Source organism: Tympanuchus pallidicinctus, unplaced genomic scaffold, assembly GCF_026119805.1.
Source record: "Tympanuchus pallidicinctus isolate F22 unplaced genomic scaffold, pur_lepc_1.0 scaffold32, whole genome shotgun sequence".
NCBI classification, from domain to species: Eukaryota; Metazoa; Chordata; class Aves; order Galliformes; family Phasianidae; genus Tympanuchus; species Tympanuchus pallidicinctus.
The window spans coordinates 1,962,349-1,981,972 of NW_026294750.1; the positions used below are offsets into that span (position 1 = coordinate 1,962,349).

Sequence of the window (19,624 nt, forward strand, 5' to 3'; positions counted from 1 at the left end):
GAAGTCTAATTAAAGCCATTAGTGTATTTCTTGTCTTCCCGATAAGATCAAAGCATTCCAAGAGCCGGTCATTATCTTATTTTCAAGACAATTATACATCGTGGAGCACGGATTGATCCTGCCTCCAGCTGTATGCATTTATCTCTGTCTATCATCGTGTAATCTGTACCATCAGACACGGTGTGAGCACAGCCCATCAGCTGACAATGCTCACCCTGCTGCATTCTGCTTCACCCCCGGCTGCAGAGAACAGCAGAGCTGCACGGGGTGCCCACGTCCGCGTCCCCAACCCCACAGCCATCAGCACAGCCCATTCCCAGCAGCCAAACGCAGAGCTGTGCTCGCTCCCACCAACCGCAGCCCTCAACGCTTTGCACGGACGCAGCACCGGATGCACGGCGGCCAACTGCATTTGCGCTGCAGCGGTGATGCAAAGCGCAGCCTCCTCCTCGTGCACGGAGCAGAGCTGCTGTTCCCCGGCACTGCCAGGCTCTGCCCTGCCCCGACCCGGCCGTGGGGCGCAGCCGCCTTTGCGGTGCCTTCCGCTCACATAAACACATCTCCGGCAGCTCATGGCCCGCGAGAGCGGAGCTGTGAATTTTCATCTCTCAGCTAATCAACTCGCCCTCTAGTCCAAACTTGTCAGGAGTTTTATCCCTGCCCTGCCGGCCCTCCTCCCGGCCCACGGGTGACAGGAGACGTTCCCATCCCTCCCAGACACATCCAGCTGCTACAAAAACAAACAGCCTCCGCGGGCGATGCCTGCTGGCAGACAGCGCTGACCCCAACCCGCTGCCCCCGGCCCCATAACGCAGCACCACGCGGCGCAGCACCGGCACAGCGTGAACGCACGGCACGGCGGCGTTGCCCCGAACGGGCATTTATTAATGGCAGCTTCTTGCCGTCCTCCTGTGACAAAGCATTAATCAAGCGCTGCCCTGGGAGGCTCCTGCGGATGAGAGGCAGCTGTGGTCGCGGACGGCTCCCGGAAGCCCCGTCCTCTTTGGGAGCAGGATGAGACCGTCAGCTCTCTGTTCAGCTTCGTGCTGCATTACCTCCTGCCAGCCCCGCCGTACCTGTGGCCGTGCAGGTGCACGGAGAGAGCAACACAGAGCAGCGGCAAACGCGCAGCACTGCAGGGAGCTCCGAGGAGGGGTTGCAGCACGCAGCCGTCCCCGGGGGCGATCGGCAGCAACGGGGCGAGCAGCTCTCACCCGCCCGGCATCTCTGCTGCCGCTAGGCCGATCGCAGGAAGACTTTTCACAGCGGCTCTCGGCGCCCAAAGCGGGTCCGGGTTGTGCAAACAGCGCACGGTACCGGGCTGGGTCACAGCGAGGCGATGCGGGGCAGCAGAACCTCAGCGGCACCGCAACGGGACGCGCGCTGCCATCCCCGCGCACACAGCGCCCCCTGGCGGCCGGCGGCGGTTCCGCTCTTGCGTCACATCGCCCCGCGCCTGCAGGGAGCGCTGCGGGAGCGCCGCCCGCTGCATTGAGCTCCGCTCCGCAGCCGCCGAGGATCATCCATGTGCACCCAGCCTTCTCACCCGGTTGGGGCCGCTGCTGCGCTCCTCATCCCGGCCTGGACCGGAATCGCCTCGTTTTGCCCCTCTCCGCCGCCGGAGCAGAGCCGCTCCGCAGCATTGCCCCCAGCGGCACGTACAAAAGCAGCTGATTCCAGGTGAAACAGGACCATCCGTGCACCGAACGAAGACGCGTTCTTCTTTTCTCCAAAACAGAACCTGGCAACAACCCACAGCCCGCAGCCCTCTCTCCAAAGCGAACCCCGCACTCCCAGCGCAGCCCCGGGCGCGGGCAGACACGGGAGCGGACTGACTGCTGACATAGAGAAACTGTGAGTCACAGCTCTGCCCGCCGCCCTCACCGGGAAAACAGAGCCGCTCTGTGCCGGGCTTTGCACGGCTGTGGCCCTGGGTTCACCCCGGGCGCTGAATGGGCGCAGTGTGCGGGGACGATGAGTCAATGCTGCCCGCACGCACCGCGGCACCGCCCGAAAGCGCGACGGGCGTCGTTGTTTATAGGAAGGTTCGTCGCATTCCAGAAGCTCCAGGCTCGCATTCCGCCTCTCGCAGCACCGCAGCGCTCAGAGATGAACGACCAACCTGCACAGCAGCACCGAAAGCCGCATCCTTCCCACTCCCCGCAGCGGGGGGAGCAATGCCGGACCCCGCACGGCTCACAGCTCCAAAGGGCAGCTCGAGCAATGTTAAAAATAAAATCCTTTATTGATCGTACGAATGTTTAACACGTTTAATGCCGTCAGCTATAAAAATGATTAAAGACTTCAGCTCGGTACGTTTGGCTTTACAAATGTACAAGTGTTAATGGATCAATACTAGAGCACGCGTCTTTGCACTTCATTATACTCCGTTCTCCAGTGACAACTCTTGCTTGTAACAGGTGTGAGTTCTAGGAGTGATATTTAGCTGCTTTCACACAGAGCCTACATGGACATTCTACCCTTAAGCTCCTCACTGAGTTAAATGGAGCCACTGCCATCTTTGTGCTTAATCCCCCCCCCAAAGATCGGCTGCTAGCAAAAATACATTCTTCTGCATACCCCTTCCCATAGTATATAGTAGAAGAAACAGTACTCAGTGCATTTCCTAATAAACTTCATCATAGCCTCTCTATAGAGCTATAAGGAGGGGGGGATAATACAATTTACACCAACGTAAAAGCAAAGGAACGTGTTAAAGCAGTGTATACAAAGCCTTGCTTTTGAATCAAAAGCCACATGAGGGCCTGAACCCATCTGCCCATCCATCTCTAGGATTACACTCACCGAGAGGAAAGAACAAATCTGCTATGAGTGTTGAAAAAGAGGAGTAAATGTGCTTCCCAAAGGGCTGCTGCTGCTCCCAGGGGGGAGGAACTATGGCACAAACAGCACGACTTGAAGGTAGATGGGAATGGATCTGAATGTCTGTGCAGGGAGGGCAGCAGCCGCTCGAAAGCAGCACACAGCTCTGATGTCCTGCAAAGGGAGACCCAGAGCTCAGGGAACTCATGAAGGTACAGCAGTGCATCCTCCCAGCTGCCGCCGGGCGTTTTCTCCTATGGCAAAGTGGGACGTGTTTTGTTTAATTAAATATTTAACGAGGCTGAAGGAGAAAGCAGCTCCGGCTGCAGGCAACCTGATGCTTCTGAGTGCAGGATCTGCTCGCAACCAACACCTGAAAAACGAACTCAGGGTTTTGCTCTCTGCTTCCACCCCCCAGCATCGCCCACAGGCACTGCTGACTGCATGGAGCCAAGCACTGCATGCAGAACGCGGGCAGAGCATCGCAGTGAGGGCTGCATATCCTGCACAGAAGCAGCTGCTCTGCCCCATTTCGGTCCACATCGCTTTTCTCGCCTCAAACCTCACCCTTTGCCCCTTGCTCTACATGATTTTTCATCTCAGAGAATTCCCCTGCTCTCTTTTTATTCAGGGAAGGCTCCAGAATAGACTTTGATAATGCACTGTGTACTTCATACGTGTGTGTGACATTACCCACACAACAGGACAGCAATTATTTGGTTCCCTATTTGCAGCAGCCAATGAAAGCCAAAAAACCCACAGCTAACTCCAGGTCAGCTGGATGCCATGGGTGCAAATGATGAACAGAATTATTGCTTTTGTGTAGAGCAGAAGATCCCACATTGGAAAAAACCTGTATTGTATGGACTAGTGTTTTGGTTCTCTTGTTTTCAAGTAATAGCAAGACCTTGATAAAGTAATAGCAAGATCCTTTTCTCAGAAGTTCTACACACAACAGTAGAATGCTTAAAGAAAGTGGAAATTAAAAGGGACACACCAGAACCTGGAGTTCAGCCATCGAAGCACGCGGGATGTGCTACAGGAAAGCAAAAAAAAACTGCTTGGACATTGAATGCAGAATGATAGAACGGCTCAGAGGTCGGAGGGGACCTTAAAGACCACCTGGTGCCAACCCCTACCCTGGGCTGGGTGCCCCCCCAGCACATCAATAGGGCAGCCAACTCGACCTCTGAGGATGGGGCACCCGCAGTTCTCTGTTCCAGCACCTCACTGCCCTCACATACAGCAAGGAAAGCGGGTTGCATTGCTCAGTTCTACCCCAGGAAACTCACGTTGCTTCCCAAAAGCCATCCTGAGGGATGCAGCGTGGCTGTGGCTGCCGCAGCAGTTTGGTGCTCACCTTACAGAATCCCACAAGACATTTGCTGACTGAACTGCAGCAAATGGAAAGAATCAAAACCAGTGTCGCCCTAAACATTCACGACTCACAGAAGGATTTGATCCTGCAGCTAGATGGTCCCCATCCTCACCTTTTCCAGAGGATCACATTCATATTGGAATGCAGGCTTAAGTTCAGGCACTTTTTTTTTTTTTATATATATAAAATGTTCATCTGGAGTAAAAAGTCTGCAGAAGCTTTTTCTGCTTAGTTTCTAAGTAGCGTTTCAGTCCCACTTTAGCTTGATAGGTTAAGGACCAGTGCAGGGTTCCTGTTATTGATTTGACTGTTGCCATGAGACATTTTGAGGCTGCTGTATATAGCTGTAGTTAAGGTTTCTTCATAAACAAAAATATTTTCCTACCTATTAAAAAAGGAAGAAAAAAAAAATATACTAAATGCTTTATACAGACAGAATTCTGCTACTATGGAAATAAATAACACGGAGTGGAAAAAACAGTGCCTCAGCTCCAGCTAAGCCACGGAATGTCACATTCACATTTGCTGGAGACTAGCTGCTGGTTGGCAGGAGGATCTCAATGTCTTTGCCATTGGACACCACGGCGTTGTTGGAGCAACTGCTTGCCACGTCCATGGGGGCACCCAGGGAGGATGACTGAGAAGAGGCTTTGGTGAGCGGAGCTGGAGCAGCAGGAGACTGAGCCAGGCCGGGTTTCTTTGGAGGAATGGGTGGAGGGTTCCCTCTTTCCACTCGAGGGATGGTCGGTGACTTAATCCCAGGAGACAACGGGCTGAGCGGGCTGGAAACCTTGCCAGGGCTCGGAGAATGACCAGATTCACTTTTAGGGCTCACAGCATTTGCCAGATTTCGATAGTCCGTGCCAAAAGGCGAGCTGTTAGGGGAGACGGGTTTAATCGGTCCCTGCTGGCTGGTAAATCTGGACAGGACCTGAGTGACCGTGTTGCGCGCTAACTGCTTGGCAGCAGAGTTATCTGCTAGAGTCGGGGACAGATCCCTCGCCGGTGGGCTCTGCAGGCCGCTGCACTGATGGTCCTGTTCAGCTTGAGACTGAAACTTGTGCCGAGCTGCATGGAAGCGCTGATTGATCCCCACCTGGTAGGAGGATTGGTAACCAGGGCTGCCTGCAGGAGCTCCCACCAAGCGTTTGCTCAGAACGGGTGAGGAGCACGGAGACGGGGTGAGGGAGGAGGCAGCCGTGCTGCTGGGAGACAGGGAAACCCCGCTGGAAGGGAGCTGGGCCAGCAGGTGCACCGGTGACTCCGTTCTTAGGGGAGAACTTCCATTCTCTACTGTGTTCTCTGGTGTTGTCCCAGTGGGTTTCTCCTTCTGCACTTGGCTTTCTGCAGCATTTGCCTGCGGCTGCTCACCACCTGCTTGAGTGTCAGTGTCGCAATGACCGTTGGATTTCGCATAGGAATGAGTAGGTGTAGGAGGGCTGGGAAATGCAGTGTGCACAGCTTTGCTTGCACCAGCAGGATTTGCTCGGTCTGCTTGTGGAAGCTCTGTCTGGCATGACACAGACTTGATGGCAGGGCTGTCAGTAGCAATGCCTCTGGACATCACAGAGAGGCTTGGCTGCGAAGGCTCAGTAGGACCGTGCTCCTGGCAAGCAGCCTCCAGCTCTTTCAGGGCTTTCTTCAAAGATTCCACTTCTTCTTTCAGTGCTTTTGTACGGTTCTCTTCTCTGTTCAGCTTGGCTTTCAGCTGTTCTCTTTCAATGTCGAACTCCGAGAGTTGCTTTTCTACTTGTGCTTCCATCTGTAAGCCCCGCTTCCTCTTGGACGCCAGCTCCTCCTCCAGCTTACTCACCTTACTCTTCTCTTTTTCCAATTTCAAGCTCAGTTCTGCCGTCTTCTGACTCTCTTCTGCTGCTTTGGCAGTGGCTTTCTTGCACTCTACAACAAGCATGGAGGACAGCTGCTTGTGGCGTGCCCTCTCCTCCTCCAACTGACTCGAGAGCTTCTTCTGCTCCTTCTCAAACTTTTTCACCTGGGATTTTTCAAACTCCAGCTGGAAGAGAGAAGCAAAGGAAGGCTGTAAAGGAAACACAACACCTCCCGAAAGCAAACAAAGCCTAACAACCCAAAAGCAAAAGGGGTTACTACACATGTTGGAAATATTCCCCAGAAAAAGATGGCCGTGCCTAAGATGAATAAAGCAGTTCTGCCTCTGGTGTCTGCAGGACAGCCTTGTACAACAAGGAGCTCTGCTCACGTGTGTTAAGGATTATTACTTACCAGTAGTTACACTGCATGTAGAATTCAGTTGGCAGTGAGCTGCACGCAGCTGCCATGAACTGATCTGAGCAGGTGATCTGAAGCAAATCTTCCTTCCACCCCATTTACTGCTTTGTCAGTTTGCCTTTTAGAAGCATTTAAAGTGCTGATGTGTTATGTATGTTTATTAAAGCCTGCAGTGCTTCAGTAACGGAAAATAGCAGCTTAAATATTTATTATAATCTCTGAACAACCCCCCTAGGAGACCTTTCATGACTTATTCTCATTTTCGAGTACTAGAAAGCATCATCACTTGTGAGCAGAGCTCTGCTCTTGAGAACCACACAGATTTCAGGCTGAAGTAAGACTGCAAAGCACTCGTCTACAAACAGCTTACCAGAAAACTAAGGCTGCTTTTCCTATTGAAATGATAAAAGCTGGGGTAGCCTTACACAGCAGCAAGACCCTGATATTCTTTTGACACTGAGGTGTGATCTGGCCCCAGTAGCCACAGGCTGTACCTGCTGGGTGAGCCTCTCCCGCTCCTTCTCCAGCATGTAGGTGACATCATCTCCCTCTGCCGTGTCCTGGGCATGCCTCTGCCTCTCCTCCTCCAGGTCCAGGATCACCTGCCAAACAAACATTGGTCACCATAGTGCCCTGTGCTCATAAGGCTGAGCAAAACACAGAGACCTGTGCCCACTCTGCAGCCAGCTTGTATGAAAGAGCCACCACTGTGGCCTCAGACATCTGAGCACAGCAAGTCACACTCTGTCATTATTTCATAGTTGGGCCAGAAAGAAGCAAGAAAAAAATCCCACATTTCACAAGTCCCCACTTTATTCTCTAAGATCCAGGCTGCGTTTTGTGCTCCAGAGGCTCGTGTCATCTGTCACAAGGCTGTACCTTACCTGCCACTGGCTGTACTGTGCCCTCATCAGCATCTCCTGTCTGCACAAAGCCAGCAGGAGCAGAGCACAGGGTACCACAGGCTGCAATTTGCACACAGATTGCCCCATTGGAGGACTGCAGAGCGAAGTTTATTTTAAAGAACATTCATTTGTTCTTCCACTTCAGAAGAAGATGAGCTCTTGAAATGAAACTGCTTGCCATAAGGACCCAGTTAAGGAGCTCCTTCAGTTTTTATGCTGAATTAGATGAACTGAAATTCTATTAACTCAACAAGAAGAAAGCCAAATATGGTAGAGTCTCTTGGGTGAGTTTGCATCACCCTCCAGACCTCCAGGCTTTCCAAAAAGCAGTCACCAGGAATTTACAGCAGCTTCTCAGTCTTCCTGCAATTTAGGCTTCCAAACAATGCTTGCATATCTTTCAAGTACACAGGGAACCTTTTTATTAGAGGAAAAGGGGGGAAGGGAGGGGAACTCTGATTTTCCTGTGAATATTTAGCTGGATTCTTGTCTGAAAGGTGACACACATCATGCTTCCCATGACTCCCAGCACCAAGGGGCAGCTGAGAGCTCCAGCTGCCAGCACTCAGCACAGCAATGGGAAGTCCAGCTGGCTGCTCACATCACTGTGAAGTTTCTGCATCAGGAATGCTTCACGCTCCTCACAGACTGAAAGAACCTTGCTCTGTCTTATCCCCATCAAAACAGATGCAGTAGCTAAAAATACACTTGAATTTAGCACTGTAAAGCTAGCTGCTGGGTGCCACTCTGATGCAAGCAAAGGCAAAATCCCAGCTACTTTACAGTATGTGAGGCACTGGAACAGGTTTGCTCAAGTTGGTTGTGGATGCCCCATCCCTGCAGGCATTCAAGGCCAGGCTGGATGTGGCTCTGGGCAGCCTGGGCTGCTGGTTGCTGACCTACACACAGCAAAGGGTTGGAACTGGGTGAGCGTTGAGGTCCTTTGCAACCCAGGCCATTCTGGGATTGTGTGTGAAGAGGTTGAGACACAGTGCTGCAATGCAGGTCCTAAAGATGCACCTGAGGGCTCCTCCCAGGAGCAGATTCCAGTGACACACTTTTGGGTATTTCCTCTCAGCCCCGACCAGGCAGCAGAACCAAATATTTGACCATTTGGCTTGTTGAGATTTACTGCAGGACAAGAATAACCCCATGTAAACACAGATTTGTGTGTTTGTTTTTTTAAGAGCTAAGTAGTTACATAAAGAGAATGCAGTGCAGTGGGGCTTTGAGTTCTGTACACTGTGGCTTTATCCTCCTCTAATAAACTCAGGCGTGCCAGAGGGGCAAACCTATGGGAAGAAGCCTGATAGAAAATCACTGATGGCACCACATCCAAGGTACACTTCATGTACAAGTGAGTTATTAAAGAGACCAAACAGCACAAAAAGCAGCTTTGGCCATGTCACACTGTGTCAGGAAAGTCATCTTATAGGAGACACTCTCCCATAAGTATGCAATACCAGATCCTTGATGATCATTGAGAACAGTGATGTGTCTGCTGAGAATTCAACCATCCAGGAATTCTCTGACATTTGGTACTACATCTCTTGGTTCTGGGCAAGCTAATTCCTTCTGCATGTCCTCTAACAGAAACCTCTTGAATACATTTCAAATGTTATCATTGCAGTTGCTGAGCCTCCCAGTTGCATCAGGCAGAGTGGCAAAAAGCTCACATGAAGGTGCACAGTCCTTTCAGTCACCAAAATCCAAGGCATTTCAGTGTGTTTATTGAAACCAACACATTTTCAAAATGCAACCACTAAACTCTGCACAGCTTATTTGAAGCAAAACATACCTTTCTGTGCCTGCTTTCTGCAGCAGCTAGTTGGGATAACATCCTTTCCTGCATATTCTTGCAATGTTTCATCACCACCTTCAGGATGGATAAGGGATTGGTGCATACTGGCTGCTTTTCACCATGATTTGCCTCCTTCAGGGCCTCAAAATCTCTCTGCAAAGCCATTAATGGATCACTGATGTTGTACTTTCCATAGCGTTCTTCAATGAAGGTGTCTCTGTGCTGGGCCTGCCGTATCAAAACAAATTTGCATTTCAGTATACTTATAATACAACCCTTGCTAAACGATAAAAGGAAATCGTTGATAATTCAGACCCCCCTTCCCTGATTTTCCACTTAAAGGTAAAGAAATGCCAGCAGTCTGACACATGACGGCCCATTATCTGCAGTGTCACGTTAAAAGCACTTAGCTCACAGATGAGAACAAGGCAGTAATTCATGTGGCAGAAGGCAGTCAAGCAGTTGACCCCCTGAGCAGGGCAGCCCATGTCCATGTGGAGATGGGCCATGGGCCATGGATGGACACGGCCAGGCTGGATGTGGCTCTGGGCAGCCTGATCTGCTGGTTGGTGACCCTGCACACAGCAGGGGGTTGGAACTGGATGATCTTTGAGGTCCTTTTCAACCCAGGCCATTCTGTGATTCTATGACATTGCTGATGAGGGCACTTTGAACAACATCAGCATTGCTGTGCACTTCCTCAGCAGGAACACGAAGGGCAAACCATCACCAAGCATCACCCATTTCTTACAGGATTGCTTAAGGACATCTTTTAGGTAGGAGAGCCCCGGTCTGACTGACAAATACTTCTTTCTCTGCTCTCTTTTCATTGCAACGGCTGCTTTCTGACATCTCAATAAACAGCACTGAGAAATAAAATGCTTCCCTCAAGCATAGAGCAGAGAGCAGTGCTCCAGACACTGCAGCTGGAGCAGAAAAGCAAACTGATGTAACAGAACTGTATAGCTCAGAGGACCGACGTGATGCACATTAAATCTTTACTCAAATACCAACAGAGACTTCTCAGTCCTGTTTATACTCTAAGATGCAGCCACGTGATGAGCATGGGAAAAAAATAGCAACCAAAGGCAACCATTGCTCCCTCTAAGGGAAAAACGTATGGGTTGCCTTGGAAAAAGGAACAACAAAAGCACTTCTCTCTCCACGTCTCCTCCACAATCAAACCCACTCGGAGAGATTTGTCCCATCTGATGTGGAGCTGAATTGTAACCCTTGCAGCAAACAAACACGCTCCCAAGCACTGCTCACCTCTTCCTGGGAAAGCTGGGTGTGACGGTTCTGTGCTTGATCAGAGCTTAAGATATCATTCCAAATTTACATTTGGGGAAAGAAAAAAAAAGAGGAAGGAAAAGCTTAGGCCTGGAAATGGGAGGGCAGCCCTGGATAATGAGCCACCCATGAGTTAGTGAATCACAGGAAAAAACACAGCCTTTTTTTTTCCTTCGAGCTGGGGTGGGGAACTTCAGCTATGCTGAAGAATTCATAAAAATGACTCCAGCAAACCTCTCTCCAAGAGTCCAGGGGTTGTGTGAGTGACTCAGGCATGGCAGAGGAGCTGCCCACCAGGTGAGCCCCTGGGGACGCCCCAAGCAGTGCTGTGCCCCTGGCTGGACAGCAGGGCAGCCCTTCAGTTTGCTTCTGGTCCTTCTTCCCAATCAAAGCTCAAGGAGCTGGGATTTACCACCCTGTGTGAGATTCACACCTGCTGCACGCAGCCTCTGGTTCTCGTGCATTCAGAGGCTGCAGAAATAGCTGCACTCCCACCCGTGCTCCTGGTCAGCACTGGGCTCTGAGCTCTGCTGCAGGTCGGGCAGTTTATTTCCTGCTGGGAAAGAAGTTCCTCCTCGCTGTTTTGAGCAACTCAGTACTTTCCTGAAGGAGCCCGACAGCCAGATGAGCTGTCACAGCACTGATGGCATTGTGAAGTGCAGCAGAGCACCAACACGAATTAAAGCTGTCCAAAGTGCAAAGAATACCTTGTAACCAGCTCCCCCTACATCAAATACTGCTGGTTTACAGTGCTGCTTTGACATCTGGGCCATCACACACCTGAAAATGCAGATTCTGCAGGTGAAACTCAGTACTGCAGGGCCACGTGGTGCCACAGCCATCAGGATGATGGGGACAGTCCCAGGAATGCCACACTGCAGTCACCCCAAGGGTGGTTCTGCATAGCTTGGGGGCCATCCTTTCCCCCAGTGCCCTCCCATCACACCAGGGTTACACGCAGCTCCAGCAGCCTTCACTCTGAACTGGAATTCAGTCTTAAATGCACTTTTTGTTCAACTTTCCAAACAGCAGCAGCTCAATGATGGGAGAGAAATACTCCACAAATGAGCTCAGCGTGGAAAAATCAGCTTAGATCTCAGATCCCACTGACTGTAACAGAAACCAACTGGAAATGGAGCTTCAGAGCAAAGAAATCATTTTACAAAAAGCACTGCTAACCCAGGAATACAAGATCCAATCTGCAAAAGCAGAGATGACATTCTACATACATCCCACAACATCACTGCTCTTAGAAGGAAGGTGCAATCTCCTGCAATTAGATCTCTGTATCACCTCAAATATCTGTGCTTCTGCTGCCAATACATCCAGAGCTGACAGAGCTGGAGGGATGATTCCTGTGCAGATGAGCAAAGCCTCACTGTGCAACAAGAGACTGTTTTCTCCTGGGATTTCTGTGCTGCTTTGGGCTGAATTTTTCCCATCTTTTTGGTTTTTTTTTTCCCTTTAATAAAAGATTTCCTTTTACTGAAGCCTTGTTTATGAGACAGCATTTTCTCTGCCTTCTGTAATTTTTACAACTCATTTTACTGGAACACCAAGAGGGGAATTTCCAAGTGTTTTTCTGGACACGACGTAGACTGCGATGCCGGAGCGTGGGATTTAACTCAGGGCACGACACAAACATGTGTTAATTAACCACACTTACTGCACAGGCAGTACAAACACGCACAGGAGTTCCTCCTTCATGTTGCAGAGTGGCATAATCTGTAAATAGCTTCTCCCTGCCTCCAACTTCCTTATTAACTTTGTTCCATGGAGCCTGGAAGTCGAGCAGGGCCGGGGGCCCAGTGGAGCTCACCGTGTTGATGGCAGCATGCAGCAGGGATAGCACTCACACACAGTGCTCTGAACCACCACCATCATGCTGCAAACCAACAGCAGCACATGCCCACGGGAGGGCTGTTATCAGCTCTGAGCAATGTGAGAAATGTTCTCAGCAAACACGGAGTGGCACAGAACTGCAGCTCCCCATCTCAGTGCCAGCCCCCAGAGCTGTAAGAACAGCAGTCAGCAAAGCTGGCGTTGCAGAGCCCTGCTGGATCTCAGCTGCTCTATAAGCCCACCCTGCCCCATCTGCAAGAGATTAGCAGCACCTGTAGTGGGTTTTTACATTGCTGAACTTTTTCCTGTTGAAACAGAGAGGTCGATGCTTTTGTTTGTTTGTGCACTGTAAGTAAACTTGCAAAGCCACTGACAAATGGACATTTAATTGTGCAGTGCATTAACACTGCCAATTACCCAGGTTGGAAGGGAAGCAAGGAACTCCAGCTCACGGTCCTCAGCACAAAACAGTTTCTGCTCCAACGCATATTGCCTCCGACCTTACCACAAAGGAATCTGCCAGAAAGCTGCTTCCTGTTCTCCAAAAATAAACAGAACTTCATTTCCAGCGTGCAGGGAACTCTTATTTGAGGAGCAGGGAACTGTGCTCTGAATTACCCACACAGACAGGGAAATACCAAATGGCTCTCAGCAAACCCACCAGCAGTTTGTGCACGCAGAGTGAGAGCCCTGCCCGCAGCGTTGTGCAACCCGACAGCATCTGGGTTTTTTGGATGATTTAAATATGATTACAATGACGGGAAAGGAGATTTAAGGGCTGCTCTGCAGAGAACACTGAGATTTATGCAGTGGACAGGAAGCGATTTTTGGTTAAACAGAGAAGACAGCGAGGGCAAGTTGGAATAGGGAGAGGCATTAATTAGAGCTGACCTAACAACTGCTCTTTATAATTTGAATCCAAGCACCTGAGCAGTGCCTCCATCGCCCTCCAAACCTCCCCAGATGAGCCCTGGAACTGTGCAGGCAGGACTGAAGTGTGGAGGAGCAAAGTGCCAGGCAGGGGGACCTCATGGAAGGGGAAAGCTATTTTGGGATCTGTCATCTGTGCGCATGGATCCTCTGCTAAATGCCAGATGGTGAATGCTTTCCTTTAAGCACACAGGATATCAATTAGTGCAGGCTGTGCTATAATCAAATTACAAGTTGACAAATTAAGGCACTTTTCCTATGCAAGCTCTTGCTCTTTCCTCCAAGGTAACACAGGGTCTGTCTCAAGAACCCAAAGGGGTCAGAAGTATTAAACTTGAATTGGAGGTCAAAGCAGCCCAGGGAGAGCTTGGCGTTTGGCGCTGTGCAACCACCAGGTTACAGCTTTCATTTAATTACTCCTCAGTTATGAGTCCCAGGCAATCTGTGCCAAAAGGTATTTCAACTGTGTTAAACTCCTCCTGCAGGAGAGAACTGCAGGTTAAATTTCAACAGGAAGGTGTGCGTGGAATGCCTATGGAATGGAGCAATGTTCCTTGCAGTGGTACTCAGTGCTTCCCTGTGTGCACTGCACGTGGTTTGGGAAGGCAGCATTGCTGCTCCTACATGGCAAGGCTACCATCAGCAAAATAAAACGGCAATAAGAGTGAGTATCCCATCTGTTTTAAAGGGGCAAAGCTGTACCTGACAGCACCTCAACCACTCCTACTGACGTGCCATAATTACAGAGCCCTGTCTCCTGAGTAGTTTTCCTCTCTGAGAAAGCCGTAAGGAAGTTGAAGTAAAGCCAGGTTAGAGTGAGGTGCAGCCCTGTGATGCTGCTCCCTGAAATGGGAGGCACAGAACCACTCTGGAGGATGGGATTTCTTCATGGCACCGTGCTTCCTTCAGACATCAGTACCAAAGTTCACCAAACACAAGAACAGTTCAAAAGGCCAGAAATGACATAGGATGGCCTGGGTTGGAAAGGACAACAATGATCATCTCATTTCAACCCTCCTGCTGTGTGCAGGTCACCAACCAGCAGCCCAGGCTGCCCAGAACCACATCCAGCCTGGCCTTGAATGCCTGCAGTGATGGGGCATCCACAGCCTCCTTGGGCAGCCTGTGCCAGTGCACCAGTACCAAGCATCCTGCACCCCATGCACGCTCACCCCAAGGTTTCCAATCCACACAAGTCTCACCCAGCACAGATAAAACTCAGGCTGCCAAAGGCAGTGTTTTGTTCATTCCTTCCTAAGGAGTGGGGGCAAATCGCCAAGAAACACCTAATAAAGACACAAGGGCACGACAACAGCACCAAGCTGAGCATTACAAGAGGGAAGCCAAGAGCCTTAACGCAACAAAGCACAACCAGCACCAAGTGGAAGCTGCTCAGCAAGAACTGAAACTGTCAGCATTACATTTAGCATGGGAAAACAAACAGCAGATTTGAAACCACACGCTGGTACTGCCTGCATCTCGTGCAGACAGACCCGTGACAATCCATATCCTCCTCCTGGATGGTGAATGCTTTCATTTTAACGAGCAAACCAGAAAGATTAACTGCTATTTGTGTTAGCTAGATGTGGCTTAACCACAACAAGTGCTTGTGCAGTTTAGAGAAGGATTTGCACATAGCCAGCTACAGGCATTACTGAGCAACGCGTGTCTGACTGCCGACAGATCAAACCTGCAGAACACCTTAATTCTTATTGGTGACAACGTGTGACAGGACAGGAATAATGGTCCCTCCGACAGCCCTGTGTGAGTGCACACCCAGCAGAGCTGCACAGCCATGCCGGGAGGAGCCCGTTCCCACCTGAGCTCATTGCTGTACTCAAATAATTACAGCTGTCAGAGCATAAACAGATGCAATCGTTGGTTGGCAGCACCAAATCACGGATGAAAATCAGGTTTGTCAGCACTCAGCATCCCCCGGATATCTGTGGCAATTATGGAGAATGCACGACAGCCACTCCTGCCTCACACTGCAGCAGGGAAGGTGCCATCACAACACAGCCAGAGAGACCTCTGCTCTTCAATCCACTAAAGGGAAAACAAGCAACAAAATGGTTTCCAGCCAAAGGGGAATTTTTCAGTTCCTCAGGTCGAGTGCCAGCAAAGCACCCCAGAGCAGGGGGGGGTCAAAGAGGAGTCAGGAGGGACACACAGCACTGCCTCTGCCAGCAGCACCTGCTCACATCAGCTCAGCATAATGCAAAGCCATGGAGGCTTTTTTCTTCGTGTGATGTCATTCTCAGCAAAGAACTCATCTGTGCTCCCTCCTGGAGGGAAGTTCTGCTTTAGGATTCCTTCCCTACTAAGTCAGAACACAACCAGCAGAGGAAGTCTAACAGACCTTCTTCTTTTCTCAGGACAGCAGAACTCTTTATCAGAACTGATGAAAGCACACACGCAGCACTGCAGTTAAACACTGAAACGCCTCTTGCAGCAAGCTTACAACAGATTTGGAGGCACAGAGCAATATGCAAATTTATTATCTAATACTGTTGGTACTAAGATAGGATCCTAAACCAGTAGCGCTGTTGACACTTGTCCCTTATCAGGGCACTTACAACATACCTTTAAGGCTTCTATGACAAGATCCCTTGCTTCTAACTCTCCCTCCAGAATGCTGAACAGTGTCAGTAGCTCTGGTTTGCTGAGTTTTTCCAGATTCATCCTGAAAACCTGAAAAACAGAAGGCAGAATATCAATACACACAGAAACACCTCGCACACGAAGCTGTGACACATAATCTCTATTTAACTTCAGCTCCCAGTTTTCCAGCCTGCAGCTTCCCTGTGGGAAAGCAGAGCACACACAACACAAACGCTTTGCTCTCCTCTGCTCCACAGACCAGTTGCAGAAGATTCATTTTTCACCTCTTCCCAAAGGGTCACGAACATATGAACACCCAGATGGTGCAGGCAGAGCCTAAGGGCCAATGCAACAGCACAACCTTCCCCAGGAACCAGTTAATGGGAGAGCAGGGATATTTAGAAGCAGTGCTACTGTGGGTTGCACATCTGGATCCCACAGCTGCAAACAGCACTGAGGCTGAAGGCAGGGATGAACGCAGCCCAACTTGGGCCACCTCCACAAACCCAATGGTGAGCTTAGCATTGCAGTACGTGTCGGAGGAATGCCATCCTGCACTGCTAATGGAACAGGCCCAAAGGAAAAAAAGAAAAATGAAAATCAATGCCACTGAAAGCATGCATTTAATCACTATTCTTTCAATACTGCCATCATTTATGAAACATAACTTCACTGCTCATGCAAGAATGAGGATCTGACACCTGAACTCCATGCACAGAAAGCTGTTTTTCACCTCTTCCGTATCTCTGCCAACGCACTTACACTGGCCTCTACTACACCTCTATGTTATATTACTTTATTAGCAAACAACAACAATCATTTCTCCTACTAAACCCTCATCCCCAATGGAAATATTCCTCATGCTGACAGTCTCATGCTCTGCAGGTTGGTCAGAAAACACCCTGCGACAAAAGTGCCACTCAGACCTCCAACCCCACAGCAGAGGTCAGCAGGAGGGTTTAACCCCCACAATCCCAGCAGCCACAACATTCAGCTGAACTCTCATTTTTCTGGAGCCTTTGCTACTTCACAACCCATTTGCATAGCGGTGCCTCTGGAGAATCATGCCCAAACACAAGTTCTGTCTTGTTTGCACCACAGCAGTTTTCCAGTTGCTGGGAACAGAAAGTTCTGCTTGCAGAGCAGTAAGCAGCCTTCGCACAGCAGGAGAAATCACAGGTCTGCTTTGTGGCAGCCCTGCTCATCAGGCAGATCTCTCACCATTCAGCTTTGGGCAGCAGCTGCACAGAAGGGCAGCCTTCCTACAGCCTCTACAGGGCCATCCCATCATTGCTGCTGCTCTGAGCCCAGCACCAAGGGGCTGCAAGCCAACACAGGCCCCAGCAAAACAGAGCTGCACTCTGCTCCCAGAGCAGTGATGCTGAAGCTCCTTCCGCCCCGAGTGGCAAAGGGCAACCAGCAGCTGCAGCCACTGCAGGCACTAATCGCTTCTATATGCTAAATGCCCCCATTGTGACTCACACTTCTGCATTAGAAGAAATAAGCCGTGCTATTCTTAACGTGCCTCCCTGCTTACACTCTTTAATCAGCTTCACAAGAGAAACAAGCCCTGCCCTGAAATACACCCTGTGTGCACTCCCAGAAGCGAAGCAGAGCAGCACTCACACGGCAGCAGCCCTGTGGCTGTGCTGAGCTCTGCACAGCACTCGGCCCAAAGAGCTGATGAACACACAGCTCTGAGCCCCAGCAGCACCAACCCCCGAGCCCACACTCCCCAGGCCTTCGCACGGGGACACATCCCTCCTCTCAGCCCTTATGAACAAACTGTGGCAGCTCTGTTCCACCGCTGCCCTGTGCTGCCAGGCCCCAACACCCGAGAGAGGCACCATCATCTCTTTTCACATCACAACAGGGTCTGGAAGCCCCGCAGGGCTCACTGCTCAGAATCACAGAATGGCCCAGGGTGGGAGGGACCTCGAGGATCACGAAGCTCCAACCCCCTGCCACACGCAGGGCCACCAACCTCCACATTTCATAGCAGCCCAGGCTGCCCAGGGCCCCATCCAACCTGGCCTCCAACACCTGCAGGGATGGACGGGGCATCCACAGCCCCTCTGGGCAGCTGTTCCAGCATCTCACCACTCTCATAGCAAAGAACTTCCCTCTGACATCCAACCTCAATCTTCCCTCCCTCAACTTCAAACCATTTCCCCTTGTCCTGCTGTCATCTCCCCTTTCCAAGAATTGATTCCCCTCCTGTTTGTAGGCTCCCTTTAGGTACTGCAGGCTGCAATGAGGTCACCCTGCAGCCTTCTTTTCTCCAGGCTGAACAAGCCCAGCTTCCTCAGCCTGTCCCCATAGGGGAGGTGCTGCAGCCCCCTGATCATCTCTGTGGCTCCTCTGGACCCTCTCCAACAGCTCCCTGTCTTTCTTGTGCTGGGGGCTCCAGACCTGGACACAGCACTGCAGGTGGGGCCTCACAAGAGCAGAGCAGAGGGGGACGATCACCTCCCTGTCCCTGCTGGCCACCCCTCTGCTGATGGAGCCCAGGATCCCATTTGCTTTAGAAGCTGTAATCATGCACTGCTGGCTCATGCTCAGTTTTTCCTCCATCAGGACCCCCAGGTCCTTCTCTGCAGGGCTGCTCCCAAGGACCGCTCCTTACAGTCTATATAAATGCCTGGGATCCCTCCAGCCCAAGTGCCAAACCTTGCGCTTTGTGTTGAACCTCATCAGGTTCACCCAGGCCCACCTTTTGAGCCTGCTGAGGTCCCTCTGAATGGCATCCCTTCCTTCCACATTCAGTCACCCAACCCGAGCAGAGCACCCAGGCAGACCGCAAGGACGGCGTTATTTAGTCTGCAGACATAAATATTATTCCTCGGTCGGAGATAAACCCCCACCTTTGGGCAACGAGCGACGGCTCACAGCATAAACACGGATAACGCCTAAACGTAAACTTCCTCTCCGCGGTGCATCGGGCAGCCGCAGCGTCTCCTCAACCGACCCCAACCCAACGCTCCCACCCCGCACCGCCGCTCGGCCCCACGGACGGCACCGCTCCGCTTCTCCCCCCGTACAGCCCACACGCCCGGAGCCGTTCTCCCGTCCCCGGGGAGGGGCGGTATCGAGGGGGCGGTGACGGCCCGGATCGCCCACGGGAACGCGGAGGGGCAGCGGACAAACGGGGCGATACCAACGCCGCCCGCACGCAGCGGGCCGGGATCGCCGCTCCCCGCTGCTGCGCAGCACCGCCTCCCGAGCCCCGCATCCCGCGCCGAGCCCCCGCTCGCAGCCCGGCCCGGCGGTGCCGCCCCCCGCCCCACCCGCAGCCCGCAGTAAGGCCCCACCGGCGCGCACCTGCCGCAGTCCCTCCGGACGGAACAGCACCGCTGAAAACGAACCGCGCCTCCACCGCCCCCCGGAGCCGCACAGCCCGCAGCACCGACCTGCCCCGCCCCGCCCTGCCCGGCCCGCGCCGCCGCCGCTGCCGCCGCCGTTCAGCCCCGCGCCCGTGCAGCCCCGCCCCTGCGCGGTGCCCGCTGAAGGACGGCCCGGCCGCCAATCAGCGCCTCCGCAGGGGCCGCCCGCGGACCAATCCGCCGTCAGGAGGGCGGGGAGAGGGCGTGGCCCGGCCGGCGGCGGCGGCAGCGACCAATCGGTCGGCTGGACCGGGGCGCGGGGGGCGGGGCGCGGGCTGAAATCCCTTTTGTTCGCGGCGGCGGCGGCGAAGAGAGCGGGCGGCCGTGATTGGCGCGTCATTTCCGGCGCGGGCGGGGGGACGGGGCCGCTCCGGGCGAGGGCGCTGTCCGGGGCCCCCAGCCGAGCCCCGCCCCCTCCCCGCGC

At 52.1% G+C, this 19,624-nt stretch overlaps 1 protein-coding gene and 1 long non-coding RNA gene across 2 annotated transcripts; one reads left to right on the forward strand and one right to left on the reverse strand.

Annotated features, from left to right (window-relative positions):
• Nucleotides 1-1,567: 1,567 nt before the first annotated feature.
• On the forward strand, nt 1,568-2,254 carry LOC128088027 (uncharacterized). Its single transcript, XR_008210121.1, has 2 exons — nt 1,568-1,854; nt 2,042-2,254. It is a non-coding gene; the product is annotated as an uncharacterized LOC128088027 (long non-coding RNA).
• CTTNBP2NL (CTTNBP2 N-terminal like) lies at nt 2,222-19,247 on the reverse strand. Its single transcript, XM_052698097.1, has 5 exons — nt 19,139-19,247; nt 15,800-15,907; nt 9,152-9,382; nt 6,943-7,050; nt 2,222-6,215 (listed from the first exon to the last, which is right to left on the reverse strand). The coding sequence occupies exons 2-5, from the start codon at nt 15,896-15,898 to the stop codon at nt 4,734-4,736; spliced, it is 1,920 nt and encodes a 639-aa protein (XP_052554057.1). The 5' UTR covers nt 15,899-15,907; nt 19,139-19,247; the 3' UTR covers nt 2,222-4,733.
• Nucleotides 19,248-19,624: the final 377 nt, after the last annotated feature.

Bases quoted from the DNA above. Each gene is read 5' to 3' on its own strand.
- CTTNBP2NL (XM_052698097.1), bottom strand. From the start codon at position 15,898: ATGAATCTGGAAAAACTCAGCAAACCAGAGCTACTGACACTGTTCAGC. The intron at 9,383-15,799 runs GTATGTTGTAAG...TTGATACGGCAG, and splicing joins TTGTCATAGAAGCCTTAAAG to GCCCAGCACAGAGACACCTT. The intron at 6,216-6,942 runs GTACAGCCTGTG...TCTCTCTTCCAG, and splicing joins GGGAGAGGCTCACCCAGCAG to CTGGAGTTTGAAAAATCCCA.